Source organism: Littorina saxatilis, linkage group LG3, assembly GCF_037325665.1.
Source record: "Littorina saxatilis isolate snail1 linkage group LG3, US_GU_Lsax_2.0, whole genome shotgun sequence".
Classification (NCBI taxonomy): Eukaryota; Metazoa; Mollusca; class Gastropoda; order Littorinimorpha; family Littorinidae; genus Littorina; species Littorina saxatilis.
The window spans coordinates 7,803,753-7,821,117 of NC_090247.1; the positions used below are offsets into that span (position 1 = coordinate 7,803,753).

Sequence of the window (17,365 nt, forward strand, 5' to 3'; positions counted from 1 at the left end):
AAAGATCGAGGTATTTCTATTGGCGTTCGCCGTGTCGACATAAATTTCAGAACGCGGTTTCGGTAGCACAGGATCTACGCATAAACACGCAGTCTACACACACACAAAGTCTACAAGGGGGGGGGGGGGGGGGGAGTCTTGTCGAGGGGTGGGTGGGTGGGGGGTAATTGTCCTGGAGAGACCAATGTCCAGGAGGCAGTTGTCGGGGGTGTCGATTAACTGTCCCGGCCTGCTGGAGGGGAACATTTCCAGGGGGCAGTTGTCGGGGGAGGGGGGGGGGGGGAGGGGTTGATTAATTGTCCCGGCCTGCTAGAGGAAAACATTTCCAGATTTCCAGGGGGAAGTTGTCGGGGGAGGGGTCGATTAACTTTCCCGGCCTGCTAGAGGGGCACATTTCCAGATTTCCAGGGGGAAGTTGTCGGGGGGAGGGGTCGATTAACTTTCCCAGCCTGCTAGAGGGGCACATTTTTAGGGGGCAGTTGTCGGGGGGAGGGGTCGATTAACTTTCCCGGCTTGCTAGAGGGGCACATTTCCAGGGGGCAGTTGTCGGGGGGAGGGGTCGATTAACTTCCCCGGCCTGCTAGAGGGGCACATTTCCAGGGGGCAGTTGTCGGGGGGAGGGGTCGATTAACTTTCCCGGCCTGCTAGAGGGGCACATTTCCAGGGGGCAGTTTTCGGGGGGAGGGGTCGATTAACTTCCCCGGCCTGCTTTAGAGGGGCACATTTCCAGGGGGCAGTTGTCGGGGGGAGGGGTCGATTAACTTTCCCGGCCTGCTAGAGAGGCAAATTTCCAGGGGGCAGTTGTCGGGGGGTGGGGTCGATTAACTGTCCCGGCCTGCTAGAGGGGAAAATTTCCAGGGGGCAGTATTCGGCCGGGGGGTGGGGGGAGGGGTCGATTAACTTTCCCGGCCTGCTAGAGGGGCAAATTTCCAGGGGGTAATTTTCGGGGGTTGGGGGGGAGGAGATAATTCAAAAATCGAACGTGGTTTTCAGACAGAAAAATAAGGGCGTGACAGTGCGGCCTCAACTTTCACAAAAAGCCGGAAATGACGTCATCAGACATTTATCAAATAATAAAACTTATCCAAGGAAATCATACTAAGGAACTTTTATGTAAAATTTCATGAAGATCGGTCCAGTAGTTTTCTCTGAATCGCTCTACACACACACACGCACATACATACATACATACATACATACATACATACATACATACATACATACATACATACATACATACATACATACATACATACATACATACATACAGACAGACAGACAGACAGACAGACAGACAGACAGACAGACAGACAGACAGACATACATACATACATACATACATACATACATACATACATACATACATACATACATACATACATACATACATACATACATACATACATACATACATACACATACACCACGACCCTCGTCTCCATTCCCCGTCTATGTTAAAACATTTAGTCAAGGGATAAACACGTTGAACGAGAAGAACCCATTACCCCCTGTTTATACTTCACTTACACATACTGATATCGTCGGCGAAGGACCGAAACGAACTTGAATGCTTGCCTCAATTTGTCGCCCGTGTCTGGAATACGGTCATTGAAACGTGTCTTGTCTGATGGTGTGAATTGACATGATGTCTTCACACGGGCCCATGTCACTCTTCTAGTTCGTTTCGCATTTCGAAAACTACCGTTGACCTCAAAAGGGATTTCTGCGTTACGAGATAATCTGTTGTTTCGATCCGCAAGTGGTGAATGAAAGTTGATTGTGTTTTGAAAACTGCTGTCTCGTGGTGTCGAATAAAAAAATGAAAATGCTGAAAAAGAAAGTTACACAAATTGCGCACTGTGTCACTTTCCGGTTTCTCGGGATTTGTCTGGTGTTCTACGCAGTCTTGTTAGTCTACCTTTTGGGATTTTTCTTCGCCGGGCCACTTCTCAACGGTGTTTTATTCCACGACCAGACCACGTATTTACAACACGACACTCAATCTCCTTCACCCAAGGCTAGGCCACTAATAAGAGGCGAACGATATCAACCAAAAGATGTCAGCAAAAAGGTAACTTCCTTGTCAAGTTTAGATAAAGCTGGTGTTGGCCCAAATAACTTGCTTCCAAGAGCGGTGGAAGTTGACAATCCTAAACCAGCTCAGAAAATGGCCGTTCTACAGAAGCCAGCAACACCCGGAAAAGCAGGTTTGGAAACGGACCTTGTAGCTGCACAGAAGCCAGGAATTGTAACAAAGACAGCAACACAATCACAAGGTGTTGGCTCCAAGAGCTCGTCTTCGAGGGCGAATAAAATAGACAATTATAAGTCAGCACAGAAAATCGCCATACCACAGTCACCAGCAACGCCAAACAGACTTCCTAATGAAACAAAACTACAAACAACGCAGAAGCAAGTAGCAAGGGCAGAAAAAGCAGCAAAATCACAATCTGAAGTCCTAAAAAGTTCGCCTTTGAGAGTGAAGAAAGCGGACAATTTTAAACCTCCACAGAATATCACCGATCAGAAGCCAATAGCAGTATCAAAAACAGCAGAGAAATCGAAAAGGGATGGTCCCGAAAATTCGCCTTTGAAGGTGGAGAAAGTGCACAATTTTAAACCTGCACAGAATATCACTGACCAGAAGCCAGTAGCAGGAACAAAAACCGCAACAAAACCACAACCTAAAACAACAACGAAAGCAGTAGCGACTACCGCAAAGGGGGCAGCAAACCATGCAACTTTAACCGTTACCGATTTTGTGGCCGTGCACAACAACAGTTTTTACCTGTACGCTGCCCACTACAACGATGTCCAGCAGCCAGCCGTGGTGACCATCGTGGCCATAGTGAACCGTACCGCAGCGGATGCGGTGCGGTCATTGGTGTGTGTGTATTACCATGGCTATGATGATCCTGGGACCAACGTCTCAGCCAGACTGATTCTACTGCCTGATCATCATTATAAGGAGTGAGTATCAAAGCAGAAAACGTTGTATTTATTAAAAGCACTGTCCTTCCACAAGGATTGGCCTTGGTTTTTCGCAGTAGGTCACAAGACCAATTCAATTAAAATTTAGATGGCAAGTTTTGGACAATCGAGGTTGTGGGATACTACACAAAACAAACATGGTGTGTGTGTGTGGGTGGGTGTTTGTTTGTGTGTGTGAGTGTGTGTGTGTGTTTGTGTGTGTGTGTTTGTGTGTGTGTGTGTGCGAGTGTGTGTGTGTTTGTATGTGTGTGTGTGTGTGTGTGTGAGTGTGTGTGTGTTTGTGTGTGTGTGTGTGTGTGCGCGCGCGCGTTTGTGTGTGTGTGTTTGTGTGTGTATGTGTCTGTGTGGCTTTTGATTGTTGATTTGATGTTACAATTTTCTTTTTATCTACTCTTTTCTTTTCTTTGTATAAGAAGAAAGAGGTTTAGGTTCTAAAATGACATATATGTCAATCTGGCAAATGAACGCCTGTTACGCGTGATTGTTCTGAAAAGTGACTATTACATGATTGTTCTGAAAGTCTACTATTTATTTCATCGTAAACATGTAAGCCTTCATACGTGATTGTTCTGAAAGCTTACTAATTTACATGATTGTTCTGAAACTCTACTGAAGGTAAACTTGCTTCACCCGTGAAATGTTGTCAGTTATGGAACAATAATAATGTATACACCTACCCCTGGTGGTTGCTGTGAAATAAAAAAAAAAGTGTCACTGAAAACAGATGTGCTAATAAATTTAGCTTTCATGTGTGTGTGTATGTGTGGTGTGTGTGTGCGTATGTACTAAGTGCACTGGCGTCGGTAACGGGGAGGGGGGGCAGCTGTTCCTGGGGTGGGGGGGAGGGGGGCAAACATGTCTTTTTGCCCCCCCCCCCCTAACATTTAGGATGACAAAAATATTCACAGAGAGAGAGAGATTGAGAGAGAGAGAGAGATTGAGAGAGAGTGAGAGAGAGAGTGAGTGAGAGAGAACTTTGAACTTTGAACTTTATTTATTTATCGAGGGTAACAGAATAAGCAAAATATACATGCTTTTTTTCGTCCGGCCCTCGCCCATTGAGGGTAACTCGATTAATAACAAGAAGAAATAAAAATTAAGTTAATTACAATACAATGTATATAATTAACATGTCAAACAGTTAAAAAGACATTCAAAATGCATTATGAATATCAAGCAATGATGTATTATTATCACATAATTATTTACTTGTTTCCAAGAGAAACAGCATATACATTTCTTTGAAGGAAGTTTCACTGAATTGCATTTTAATTAAATCAGGAATGGAGTTCCACAATAAGGCGCCAGAATAAGAAAGACTTGATTTGTAAAGGTCAATTCTAGGGAGAGAGAGAGAGAGAGAGAGAGAGAGAGAGAGAGAGAGAGAGAGAGAGAGAGAGTTGATAAACAAAATACTCCCCCCCACACACACACACACACACAAAAAGAAGTATAGTGTCTCGCATGCAAGAACTTTATAGCCCAGAATCCCCACCCATCTCGCAACCCCGGACATCTCCTCACGTCTCTCATCCCCTCTCCACTTGAATTTTTAGTTTAAAAAAAAAAGAAGTTTCATTTGTGAAAATTATTTGTTGTGCCTTTTGTCTTTAAAGGGGCAAAAAGTAGCTTCCATTTTCCCTCTTTGCCATGCCTTTCGATCCATTTTGGTGACCTAGTCACCTAAGCATGGCAAAGAGGAAAATTCAAAAGTTTCTATGAGTCCCTTTGAACCTTTAACTTGAATTTTGAGTTGGGAATACTCAAGAAGAATCATTACATTTTTGAAGATTATAAATAATGTTTGTCTTTGAACATTTAATTTCAATTTTGAGTTGAGAACAATAAAGAAGACATGTTCAATGTATGAAACGTATTACTTGTTGAGTTTGTATTCATTGGGCGGGGGTTCATTGTATCAAAATAGTGTTCCATTTACATACAGACATACACACAGACAGACCCGTCGCGATATAACCTTGAACGGTTGAAAACGGCGTTAAACACCAAATAAAGAAAGAACACAGACAGACGGACAAAGTGAATCCAGTATACCCCCTCCAACTTCATTTGGCTGGGGTATAAATATCAATATCACTTAAGATTTAGTATCATTGTATCAAAATATTGTTCCATATACATACAGACATACACACAGACAGATGGACAAAGGGAATCCAGTATACCCCCCTCCAACTTCGTTGGGCAGGGGTATACATATTGTTCCATATCTGACAACATTTCACGGGTGAAGCAAGTTTACCTTTAGTAGAGTTTCAGAACAATCATGTAAATTAGTAAGCTTTCAGAACAATCACGTATGAGGGCTTACATGATTACGATGAAATAAATAATAGACTTTCAGAACAATCATGTAATAGTCACTTTTCAGAACAATCACGCGTAACAAACGCCTGAAGTGAAATATCCTATCTGCCAATAAAAAGTAGCCATGTTATGGTACATGTGTACTTTTGGTCTGTGTACAAGTGAAATGTTGCTCTTACCTGATGTGAATAAAACCGTACACACATATTTGGTGGTTCAAAGATGTATTACACGGGAAGGCGCATGCCTTTAATAATAATTGATTCGTTTTATGGATGTGTATGTTTGGGTGTGAATTATTTGAGTCGAGACGCCTTGTTAACCGTAACATCAAGGTGAATAACGAACCTTAGATAACAAAATGTTCTGTAGTCTAGCTGTATTCTGCATCCGCTCCCATTCTCTTCGGTGCTTAAATTTCCTGTCTGTACAAATACCCGATTTTTCCGAGCGTGCTCCAGTCCACCAAGCTGGAACTGGGTACCTGGCCCTATATAGGACCGGGCAAGGCAAATGCATTGAGGGAGAGGAAATGCTCGCGCACCACCCTCATTTAAGCTGGCCCAGAGGACAGCACGTTTCGCCCTGCAGTCCGGACTGACGATCTAACAGCGAACGACAAGAAGAAGATATAAGCTGGCCCTAGACAAATTGAGATGTCTAACACCTCGCTCCCCTATACTATGATCAGATATGGTTTTGGAAATTAATTTACCTTTACCTTTACCTTTACCTTTACCTTCACCTTTACTTTTACCTTCACCTTCACCTTCACCTTCACCTTTACTTTTACCTTCACCTTTACCTTTACTTTTACCTTCACCTTCACCTTTACTTTTACCTTCACCTTCACCTTTACTTTTACCTTCACCTTCACCTTTACCTTTACCTTTACCTTCACCTTTACCTTCACCTTTACTTCACTTTCACCTTTACTTTTACCTTCACCTTCACCTTTACCTTCACCTTTACTTTACCTTTACCTTCACCTTTACTTCACCTTTACCTGTACCTACACCTTTACCTACACCTTTACCTTTACCTACAGTTTCGCCCCAGCCTTCATCCACTGCTCGCTGCCACAGTCTGTGACCTTGACCCCCCTGACCACCGTGTCCATCTCAGTGACCGCAGACAAGCGCGGCAACAGGTACGACATCCTCCAAAGAAGCGACACCAAGACTCTAAAGGTGCTGCAGCCTCAGCCTCGCAAGTACAACTTTCTCATCTGCTTCTCCCCCCTTCACCGTAACTTTGGTGACGTCACGCAGGTCGTTGCAAACCTTGAGCTGGCCCAGGCGCTGGGGGCTGATCACGCCGTGGTCTACAACACCAGCATCACCAGGCAGCTGGACTCCGTCCTCAGGCATTACGTCAACAAGGGATTTCTGGAGGTGCTTGGCTGGAGAGAGGTGAGGTCTTTTTAAGACACACTCTTAATTAAACTAACACCACATACTTATAATTTACTACACTCTAAACTGAAGTTTTCAACATTTGAACACACTTTCTGTAACCAGTTAAAATTAGTGGTTACCATGTTTCCTCCTTTTTTTTTTAGTAGAACTATATGAAGTACGTAGTATGTCGCACAATGTTCATAACTGATAACAGAAAGGGTGCTCAAATGTTGGGAAACTTCAGTTTAGAGTGTAATAAATTATATGTGGTGCTAGTTTTCATTGTACTGCCATAATACGTGGGAGGTATTTTCTTTGCTACATGTTTTATCAGAAAATGAAATACTCTGTGAAGGGAAACAACTCCTGGAGACCATTTTCTCAGTTTTGGTCTAATTGTTATACCTTTATAACATTTTTTTTACTGATACTTTTTTAACTAAATCCTTCAATCAGTCAAGGGGTTAGGTAATTGTATGCCCACAACTCTGCTATTGTGATTTTTGTTGTATACGATGACAATTAGGAGTATGCTTGAGGCAGCTGTGTAGGAGTGTGTGTGTGTGCGTGTGCGTGCGTGCGTGCGTGCGTGTGTGTGCGTGCGTACGTGCGTGTGTTTGTGTTTGTTTGCATTTTCTGTGTGTGGGGGGGGGTGGGGGTTGGAGGGAGGGGGGGGGTTACGGGGTGCCTGTGTGCGTGAGTGTGTGCACGAGCATGCGACTGTTGGCGAGGAAGAAGTTGGTGGGTTTTGGGTTTTAATATATGTGACCCTCCACGACGGTATGAGTCGCATGTCACCTTTGCATGATTTTCATATTTTTACATTTTCCTGAAGAGTTTTTTATGCTCTATCCAGTGGTGAAAACCGTTTTAGAAAAGAGCGACAACTGTTTGAGTTATAAGCCTGTGACTAAGGTGACCCTCACACTGTTACCAGACACTCCCCGGACTTGTATTAATAATCCTAGCGCAGAACCGCGCGAGGTGACATGCGACTCATTTCGTGGTAGAGGGTCACAAATATGTCCCTTCACCAGATGCTAGCTGCTATTCGAGATCGATGCAGTTATTTTGTTTCACTTCACGTGGCAAGTTCTACGTTTCAGACTATTTACATTGAGATCTATTACTGTAAAAGAAGGTTCTAACAATTAATCACTATCACTTCTGGAACTTCAAATCTTGTAAAAAAAAAAATCTTGATCTCTTTTAAGAAGTTAAAAATCTTGTCCGGGGGAACATCCCGGAATGGCGAGGAAGAAGGAGATAGAGTGGTTGTGCTGACTGTGTATTCTAATTTTTATTTTTATCTTTATTTTTTTTATTTTTTTTTATTTTACAACACGTTATACATTACATCACAGTTCACATTTCCACTTACATACTTCTTCTTCTTCTTCTTTTTCTGCGTTCGTGGGCTGAAACTCCCACGTACACTCGTGTTTTTTGCACGAGTGGAATTTTACGTGTATGACCGTTTTTTACCCCGCCATTTAGGCAGCCATACGCCGTTTTCGGAGGAAGCATGCTGGGTATTTTCGTGTTTCTATAACCCACCGAACTCTGACATGGATTACAGGATCTTTTTCGTGCGCACTTGGTCTTGTGCTTGCGTGTACACACGGGGGTGTTCGGACACCGAGGAGAGTCTGCACAAAAAGTTGACTCTGAGAAATAAATCTCTCGCCGAACGTGGGGACGAACTCACGCTGACAGCGGCCAACTGGATACAAATCCAGCGCGCTACCGACTGAGCTACATCCCCGCCCACTTACATACATACAACATGCATAAAAACGAAGAGAGAGGAGGGTTAACCCTAACCCTAATTCTCTTTTTGTATTCTAATTTTCTTGGTTGATTCCTCTCATACATGTATGTGTATGTTTTGATGTGCATGGTTTGAGTAGATGCCAGTTCAACCGCAATATCGGCATGAACTCCCACACCTTGGCTAATGTAATATTCTGTGCTCTGTAGGTTCCCGAGCCCGTGCACTACAAAGCGCAGATGGGAGCCATCAACGATTGCCTGCTGCGTAACCGTCAGCGTTCAGACTTCATCGTCTTCATGGACACTGATGAGATGATCGTGCCGAGAGTTCACGAATCATGGGCGGACTTGCTCCACGCTCTACAGGCTGCTTCAGCATCGTCGTCAGATTTTGTCGGACGCGGGAAATGGGTCGTGGAGATGACAGAAGGCTTCGTGTCCAGGTTCTTGAAAGAGGCGTCGGTATCAAGACCCCTTCCAATTGTGTCTCAGGCACAAGACGGTGCAAACTTTTCTGCTTTGTTCAAAGCCTCATCGAACGGTTCGTCAAATCTGTTACACCCGCAGTGGCCGACTCCCAGCACAAACTGGACCGTTTCAAACCTAACAGCCGCAGCGGAATCGTTCGAAGTCGGAGCGGTGTCTTTCGTGAGCAGCGTGTTTCTTTGGGACAAAGTGACGAACCTGACGCAAGAAGAGCGGCGGTTTGCCAACGGTTTACACCTGTCCTACCTCCTGAAGCAGCGAAGGACTGTGGAGCTGTGGCCACTGCGCTCCAAGACCATCGTAAACCCCAGAGCCATCGACGTGATGGGGATCCACCGGGTGACGTCCTTTGCTGGCGAGAGTTACAGGACTTTGCTGGTGAACGAGACGGTGGGCTTGCTGCAGCACTACCGCTGGTACAACCCCAAAGCTCCCAGCGTCAAGGACACTAGCGTACTTAGGTTCGCCTCCACACTAGTACAGAGAATGAAAGGTGTTTTCAAGGAGTTGGAAGTTTGAAAAGTCTTCACCTCAACCCCTTTTTTTTCTGTGGTACAGCTCAGCACTACCGCTGGTACAACCCTAAAGCTCCCAATGTCAAGGACACTAACGTGCTGAGGTTTGCATCCACGCTAGTCCAGAGGATGAAAATTGTTTTCAAGGAGTTGGGAGTTTGAAAAGTCTTTACCTCAACCCCTTCTTTTCAGTGGTTCAGCTCCAAAGTTCCTACCGTTTGTCTCAACGCTACTAAGTAGGCTAAAAAGTGTTCCAAAAGAGTCGGTAGTCAATTAAAAAGACCACCACCCACCCCCCCTGCCTCCCCCCTGCCCCCCCTACCACCCCCCCCCCCCCACTCCTTTTTTCTGCGGTACAGCTCCAAAGCTCCTATTTTCAAAGACACTAAACGGGCTTAGCTTTGCTTCCACGCAAGTCCAAAAGACGAAGAATGTTTTCAAGGAGTTGGGAGTATGAAAAGTCTCCACCCAAACTCCTTTTTTTTCTGTGGTACAGCTCAGCACTACCGCTGGGACAACCATAAAGCTCCCAATGTCAAGGACACTAACGTGCTTGGGTGTGCCTCCACGCTAGTCCGAAGGATGAAAAGTGTGTTCAAGGATTTGGGAGTTTGAAAAGCCCCCCCCCCCCCCCCCATTATTTATGTGGTTCAGCTCCAAAGCTCCTAGCATCAAGGACACTAACGTGCCTAGGTTTGCCTATACGCTAGTCCGAAGGATGAAAAGTGTGTTTAAAGATTTGAGAGTTTGAAAAGCCCCCCCCCCACCCCACCCCACCCTCCTAGCCTCCCACCCAGTATTTATGTGGTTCAGCTCCAAAGCTCCTAGCATCAAGGACACTAACGTGCCTCGGTTTTCCTACATGCTAGTCCGAAGGATGAAAAGTGTTTTCAAGGACTGAGTTGGGAGTTTGAAAGATCTCCACGGCCACCCCAACCTCATTTTATGTGCATGGTAGGCTACAGCTCCAAAGCTCCTACCGTGCTTAGACGTTTCCTAGTCTGAAGGATGAAAAGAGTTGTTTGAAGAGCCCCTTCCCCCCTCCCAGCCCTTTTTTTTCTAAAGAAAGAAGATATTTTAGAAAATTTGAAATGCAAATGGCGGCCATAATTAATATTATGCTGATATCGACTTTCTCTAGCAGATAATCAAAACCAAACATGCGAACACGAGTACATAAGGATGATGACTAACTGGTGCGGTGATACCATCCTAACTGCCAGGTTACAGTTAGTCACAGTGATGTACCTAAATAGGGAAAACTAATAATTACTTCATTCATTAGCCCCTATCACGTGTTTGATTTCGTTATACATAGCAGAGATCTATCTATGTCTCTGTACATAGTAAGCCAGATATCAAAGGAAAGTGCAGAGTCTTAAAAGAACACAACGATACCAAAATCAAGGGAATACAGACCTGTTTACCCCCATAAGTGTTTTGGAGTAATGCTCAGCCCCAAAAATAGTAATCCTGGCACAAAAATAGTAGTCATCCAGCATTCGCCGCCAATTACAACGCACATGACAACTGTGTTTGCGAAACGCAATCATGCACACATATCCATCATTCACAAACAAAACACAGTTTTTGTAGTCATCATAATTTCAAAGAAGATCACATCAAAAGCACATGCATCACTGATTCTTTTTCTTTTGCTCGTAGTAGGCCTTTTTCAGTGTGTCAAGCGCTTTTCTACTGTACTTGCGCTTGCCAAATGAGTGAGGGCGAGACTTCACCACTAGAAGGCTCTCCAGCATCTCATCAGTCAGTCCTGTTCTTTTTCACCCCATTTTGCCATTGAAAAAAACAATGCCAAACATGTGAATTAATAAAATAAAAAAATTAATAAAAATTGTTCTGACGAATAGGTGAAGGAACAAAGACGCACGAAGCAATTGAAAACTGTGACTGTCGAACGTGTTAGTTGACTTTCTGTTTTACAACAGTTATCGGAGGACGTAGGCCTACAATAACAAATCTCGGACTGTTGGAGGAGGAGACAGTTCTCTCAGATTTAGAAAGAACTCGCACAAAAGATTTGAAATTTGATTTAGACTTTGAAAAATTGACAAGAAATTCCAAGATGTTTGTGTGCTCTGTGTGTGTGTGTGTGGGTGTGGGTGTGTGTCTGTGTTTGTGTGTGCGTGCGTGCGAGCGTGTGCAGGTGTGTGTGTGTGTGTGCGTGCGTCACGCGTGCGTGCGTGCGTGCGTGTGTTGGTTTTGCAAACAGCCACTATTAAAAGGACATAGCTTGAACATTATTTGAAGCTATAACATCGACTTCTTCCACTCTCTGTTCAGTGTTCAAAACTGATTAATTGTAATAGGCAAATATGAACAGATCGAAGACTTGGAACACCTGTGCAGAGCATGCAAGGTACTTTATTACCTTCCTGACGTGACCACTCCCAAAAAGTTCATGTGACCCTCCACCACGAAATGAGTCGCAGAACCGCTAGGCTTAATATTAATCCAGCATTATTCACACTGTTTGACGTCCAGTTTTTGCTCTTTTCTAAATCGGGTTTCACCACTGGATAGAGCATAAAAAACTCTTTAGGAATATGTAAAAATATGAAAATCATGCAAAGGTGACATGCGACTCATTTCGTGGTGGAGGGTCAGTCATTTGAGATTGAATACCCTGTCTCCTTTATTTGAAGCAACATTTTTCTCTCATCGATCTGAAATCTCCTAGCACCCATATGAGGACAAAGAAACCCAACCGGCAAAGCCATTGAACTGCGAATCGAACCTCTAAAGGTTTGTTCGGTCTCACAAAAGACGGCATATTGAGCATTCAATGATACTGAACAGGACGTCAAACAGTGTGAATAATGCTGCTGTGGAGTTTATTTTGAAATCGTGTGAAGTTTACAAGGTGTGACGGGTGAACTGATTTCGGTAGAACTACCAATAGGATGGGTGCGGGTTTTTGTCAGTTTCGGGCAGAGCTGTGTTGTTGTTGTGTGTGTGTGTGTGTGTGTGTGTGTGTGTGTGTGTGTGTGTGTGTGTGTGTGTTTGTGTGTGTGTGTGTGTGTGTGTGTGTGTGTGTGTGTGTGTGTGTGTGTGTTGTATGACATATTAATTAGGTTAATAATACCGTTTATTGTAAACAAATTATTCATAAGGTAATAGAGGTGTGAAATATGCTGTGTACATTTGGTAAAACCGTGCTTGCTTGGTTACTTATGTCATGAGGATCTTGACATAAACCGGCACGGTTGGCCTAGTGGTAAGGCGTCCGCCCCGTGATCGGGAGGTCGTGGGTTCGAACCCCGGCCGGGTCATACCTAAGACTTTAAAATTGGCAATCTAGTGGCTGCTCCGCCTGGCGTCTGGCTTTATGGGGTTAGTGCTAGGACTGGTTGGTCCGGTGTCAGAATAATGTGACTGGGTGAGACATGAAGCCTGTGCTGCGACTTCTGTCTTAATACTAATAATACTAATAAATGAGCAGTTATATAGCGCAACATCATAACTTTTGCTGTGTGGCGCACGTTATATGTCAAAGCAGCACCGCCCTGATATGGTCCTTCGTGGTCGGCTGGGCGTTAAAGGCATACTAACGCACTCCCGTGTTTACAAAGTGTAGTTTGCCCACAATCGATGTCAAACGCACCATAAGACCATATAATGACGATACGTCACCATGCGCGGACCATAATACATGCATTACAGCTTGTTCTAGCCTCTGAAAAAGTGAGGATGTCAACAAAGCCGCGGTGTTCTCTCCCTTGCATCAACGTTACATGTGTTGCCAAATCTATAAATAGGACGATCCAGATCAAAATGAAAATTCAAATATCTCAACATTTAAGGGGTCCTAGACCACAATATTTTGCAGGGAACTTAATTTAGCATGTCTCCAGCTGTTGGTAAAGCAATTAGCGTGTATAGTCATCGAGTACATATGTACAAACAAACAAATCTTGACATAAACCATGCAGTAAACACACCCTGTATCTCTTCTGTCGGAGAACAGCACAGCATGTGGATTACACTTTTGGAAGGAACAGTAATGATTGTCATTGTTTGCTTTTGAAGGCTAGCATAAAAAAAAAGTGTTTTGCCCCCTTAAAGAAGAGAACAAAATCAAAAGATCATATCGGTTCCATTTATTTATATTCAGGCCTGTTGTTTAAAGTAAAGAAATATAACAGAAATGTAAATGTAGATGATGACACAACGAAATAAATGCTTTAAAATGCGATTTTGGTTTGTTTGTTGTTGTTTTGCTGTTGTTGTTGTTGTTGTTGTTGTTGTTGTTGTTGTTGTTGTTGTTGTTGTTGTTGTTGTTGTTGTTGTTGTTGTCATCGTCGTCGTTGTTGTTGTGCAGACCTGCTTGTGCCTTACCCCCCAACCCAACCCCCCCCCCCCCTCCCATCCCAGCTCAACCACAAGATCGAGTGCGCACGGAATAGATCCTGTAATCCATTTCAGAGTTCGGTGGGTAATACAAACACAAGAATACTAAACATGCATCCCCCAAAATCGGCGTATGGCTGCCTAAATGATGGGGTATAAACGGGCATTCACGTAAGAGTCCACTCGTGCAACAAACGCGCGCGTGTATGGGGGAGTTTCAGCCAACGAAAGCATAATAAGAACAAGTCGCGTAAGGCGAAATTACTACATTTAGTCAAGTTGTCGAACTCACGGAATCTGAACGCACTGTATTTTTTTACCAAGACAGTACAGCTTCGTCAATCCCCGCGTGAAGGAAATCGCTCACCTTCCACGTGCAAAACGTAGTGATATTGACACGCCAGAATAGCGCGGTAGCGTATTGTGCTAAGCAGGAAAGCGCGCTTTTCTGTATTCTTGTTAACTTTCTGAGCTTGTTTTGAATACAACCTATCATATCTATATTTTTTTGGAATCAGGAAATGATAAAGAATAAGATGAAATAATTTTTGGATCGATTTCTTAAATTTTAATCGTAAGACTAATTAATCTATTTTCGTTAATTGTGATCACATTTTAAGAGTAAACATGACATATGTATATATTTTTAGATTCAGAATGTGATGAAGAATACGATGCAATCCAAATTTTAAATCTGTTTGCGAAAAATCGATTTTAATGACAACTTTAATGAGCAAACTCATTAATTAGATTATAAGCCTCCAAGCTGAAATGCAATACCAAAGTCCGGGCTTCGTCGAAAATTACTTGACCAAAATTTCAACCAATTTGGTTGAAAAATGAGAGCCTCAACTTTCACGAAAAGCCGGATATGACGTCATCAAAGACATTTATCGAAAAAATGAAAAAAACATCTGGAGGTACCATACTCAGGATCTCTCATGTCAAGTTTCATGAAGATCGATCCAGTAGTTTTCTCTGAATCGCTCTACACACACACACACACACACAGACACACACACATACACCACGACCCTCGTCTCGATTCCCCCCTCTACGTTAAAACATTTAGTCAAAACTTGACTAAATGTAAACAAGTCGCGTAAGGCGAAATTACTACATTAATTTTAGTCAAGCTGTGGAACTCACAGAATGAAACTGAACGCACTGCATTTTTTCACAATGACCGTAGTCCGCCGCTAGTGCAAAAGGCAGTGAAACTGACGAGCCTGTACATGTTTAGCGCGGTAGCGGTTGCGCTGTGCTGCATAGCACGCTTTACTGAACCTCTCTTCGTTTTAACTTTCTGAGCGTGTTTTTAATCCAAACATATCATATCTATATGTTTTTGGAATCAGGAACCGACAAGGAATAAGATGAAATTGTTTTTGAAACGATTTCGGAAATTTAATTTTAGTCATAATTTTTTATATTTTTAATTTTCAGAGCTTGTTTTTAATCCGAATATAACATATTTATATGTTTTTGGAATCAGAACACGATGAAGAATAAAATAAAAGTAATTTTTGATCGTTTTATAGAAAAAGAATTTTAATTGCAATTTTCAGATTTTTAATCACCAAAGTCATCAATTAATTTTTAAGCCTACATGCTCAAATGCAATACCGAAGTCCGGCCTTCGTCGAAGATTGCTTGGCCAAAATTTCAATCAATTTGATTGAAAAATGAAGGTGTGACAGTGCCGCCTCAACTTTTACAAAAAGCCGGATATGACGTCATAAAAGACATTTATCGAAAAAATGAAAAAAAGTCTGGGGATATCATACCCAGGAACTCTCATGTCAAATTTCATAAAGATCGGTCCGGTAGTTTACTCTGAATCGCTCTACACACAGACACACACACACATACACCACGACCCTTGTCTCGATTCCTCCCTCTATGTTAAAACATTTAGTCAAAACTTGACTAAATGTAAAAAGGATGAATGAACATGGGATGAGTGGATGGATAAACAGATGGATGTTTGGGTGGATGGTGTGGGGTGTGGGGTGGATGAATGAACGGATGGATGGGCGGTGAGTGGATGGATGATTGGCTGATGAACAGACAGAAAGGTGGCGAGTGGTGGATGGATGAACAAAGGGTTGGGTGGTGGATGGATGAACACATGGGTGGGTGGTGGATGGATGGACAAACAGGTGGGTGGTGGATGATTGAACAAAAAGGTGGGTTGTGGATGGATGAACAAATAGGTGGGTGGGTGGTGGATGGATGAACAGACAGGTGGGTGGTGGGTGAATGAACAAATAGGTGGGTGGTGGATGAATGAACAAATAGGTGGGTGGTGGATGGATGAACACATGGGTGGGTGGTGGATGGATGAACACATGGGTGGGCGGTGGATGGATGAACAGACAGGTAGGTGGGTTGTGGATAAACAACGGGTAAGTGGTGAATGGATGAACAGAAAAGTGGGTGGATGGTGGATGGATGAACTGACAGGTGGGTGGGTGGTGGATGAATGAACAAATGGGAGTGTGGTGGATGAACAAATGGGTGGTCGGTGGATGGATGAACAAATGGGTGGTTGGTGGATGGATGAACAAATGGGTGGTTGATGGATGGATGGACAAATGGGTGGTTGATGGATGGATGAACAAATGGGTGGGTGGTGGGTGGATGAACAAATGGGTGGGTGGTGGATGGATGAACAAATGGGTGGTCGGTGGATGGATGAACAAATGGGTGGTTGGTGGATGGATGAACAAATGGGTGGTTGGTGGATGGATGAACAAATGGGTGGTTGGTGGATGGATGAACAAATGGGTGGGTGGTGGATGGATGAACAAATGGGTGGGTGGTGGATGGATGAACAAATGGGTGGGTGTTGGATGGATTAACAAGGGGTTGGGCGGTGGATGGATGAACACATGGGTTGGTGCTGGATGGATGAACACATAGGTGGTTGGTGGATGGATTAACAAAGGGGTGGGTGGTGGTTGGATGAACAAATTGGTGGGTGGTGGATGGATGAATAAACGGGTGGGTGGTGGATGGATGAACAAATGGGTTGGTAGTAGGTGGATGAACAGACAGATGGGTGGGTAGTGGATGGATGAATAAACGGGTGGGTGGTGGATGAATGAACACATGGGTGGGTGGTGGATGGACGAAATAAATCGGTGGGTGGCGGTTGAATGAACACAGATGGGTGGGAGTAGGATGGATGAACAGACAGATTTATGGGTGGTGAATGGATGAACAGACAGATGTATTGGTGGTGGATGGATGAACAGACAGATGTATTGGTGGTGGATGGATGAACAGACAGATGTATTGGTGGTGGATGGATGAACATACAGATGTATTGGTGGTGGATGGATGAACAGACAGATGTATTGGTGGTGGATGGATGAACAGACAGATGTATTGGTGGTGGATGGATGAACAGACAGATGTATTGGTGGTGGATGAATGAACATACAGATGTATTGGTGGTGGATGGATGAACGGACAGATGTATTGGTAGTGGATGGA

General features: G+C 43.7%; 1 protein-coding gene across 1 annotated transcript; it reads left to right on the top strand.

Moving 5' to 3' along the window:
* Window positions 1-1,546: 1,546 nt before the first annotated feature.
* LOC138961500 (uncharacterized) lies at window positions 1,547-9,797 on the top strand. Its single transcript, XM_070333154.1, has 3 exons — window positions 1,547-2,970; window positions 6,368-6,731; window positions 8,700-9,797. The coding sequence occupies exons 1-3, from the start codon at window positions 1,820-1,822 to the stop codon at window positions 9,495-9,497; spliced, it is 2,313 nt and encodes a 770-aa protein (XP_070189255.1). The 5' UTR covers window positions 1,547-1,819; the 3' UTR covers window positions 9,498-9,797.
* Window positions 9,798-17,365: the final 7,568 nt, after the last annotated feature.

Bases quoted from the DNA above. Each gene is read 5' to 3' on its own strand.
- LOC138961500 (XM_070333154.1), top strand. From the start codon at position 1,820: ATGAAAATGCTGAAAAAGAAAGTTACACAAATTGCGCACTGTGTCACT. The intron at 2,971-6,367 runs GTGAGTATCAAA...CTTTACCTACAG, and splicing joins CCTGATCATCATTATAAGGA to TTTCGCCCCAGCCTTCATCC. The intron at 6,732-8,699 runs GTGAGGTCTTTT...TGTGCTCTGTAG, and splicing joins AGGTGCTTGGCTGGAGAGAG to GTTCCCGAGCCCGTGCACTA.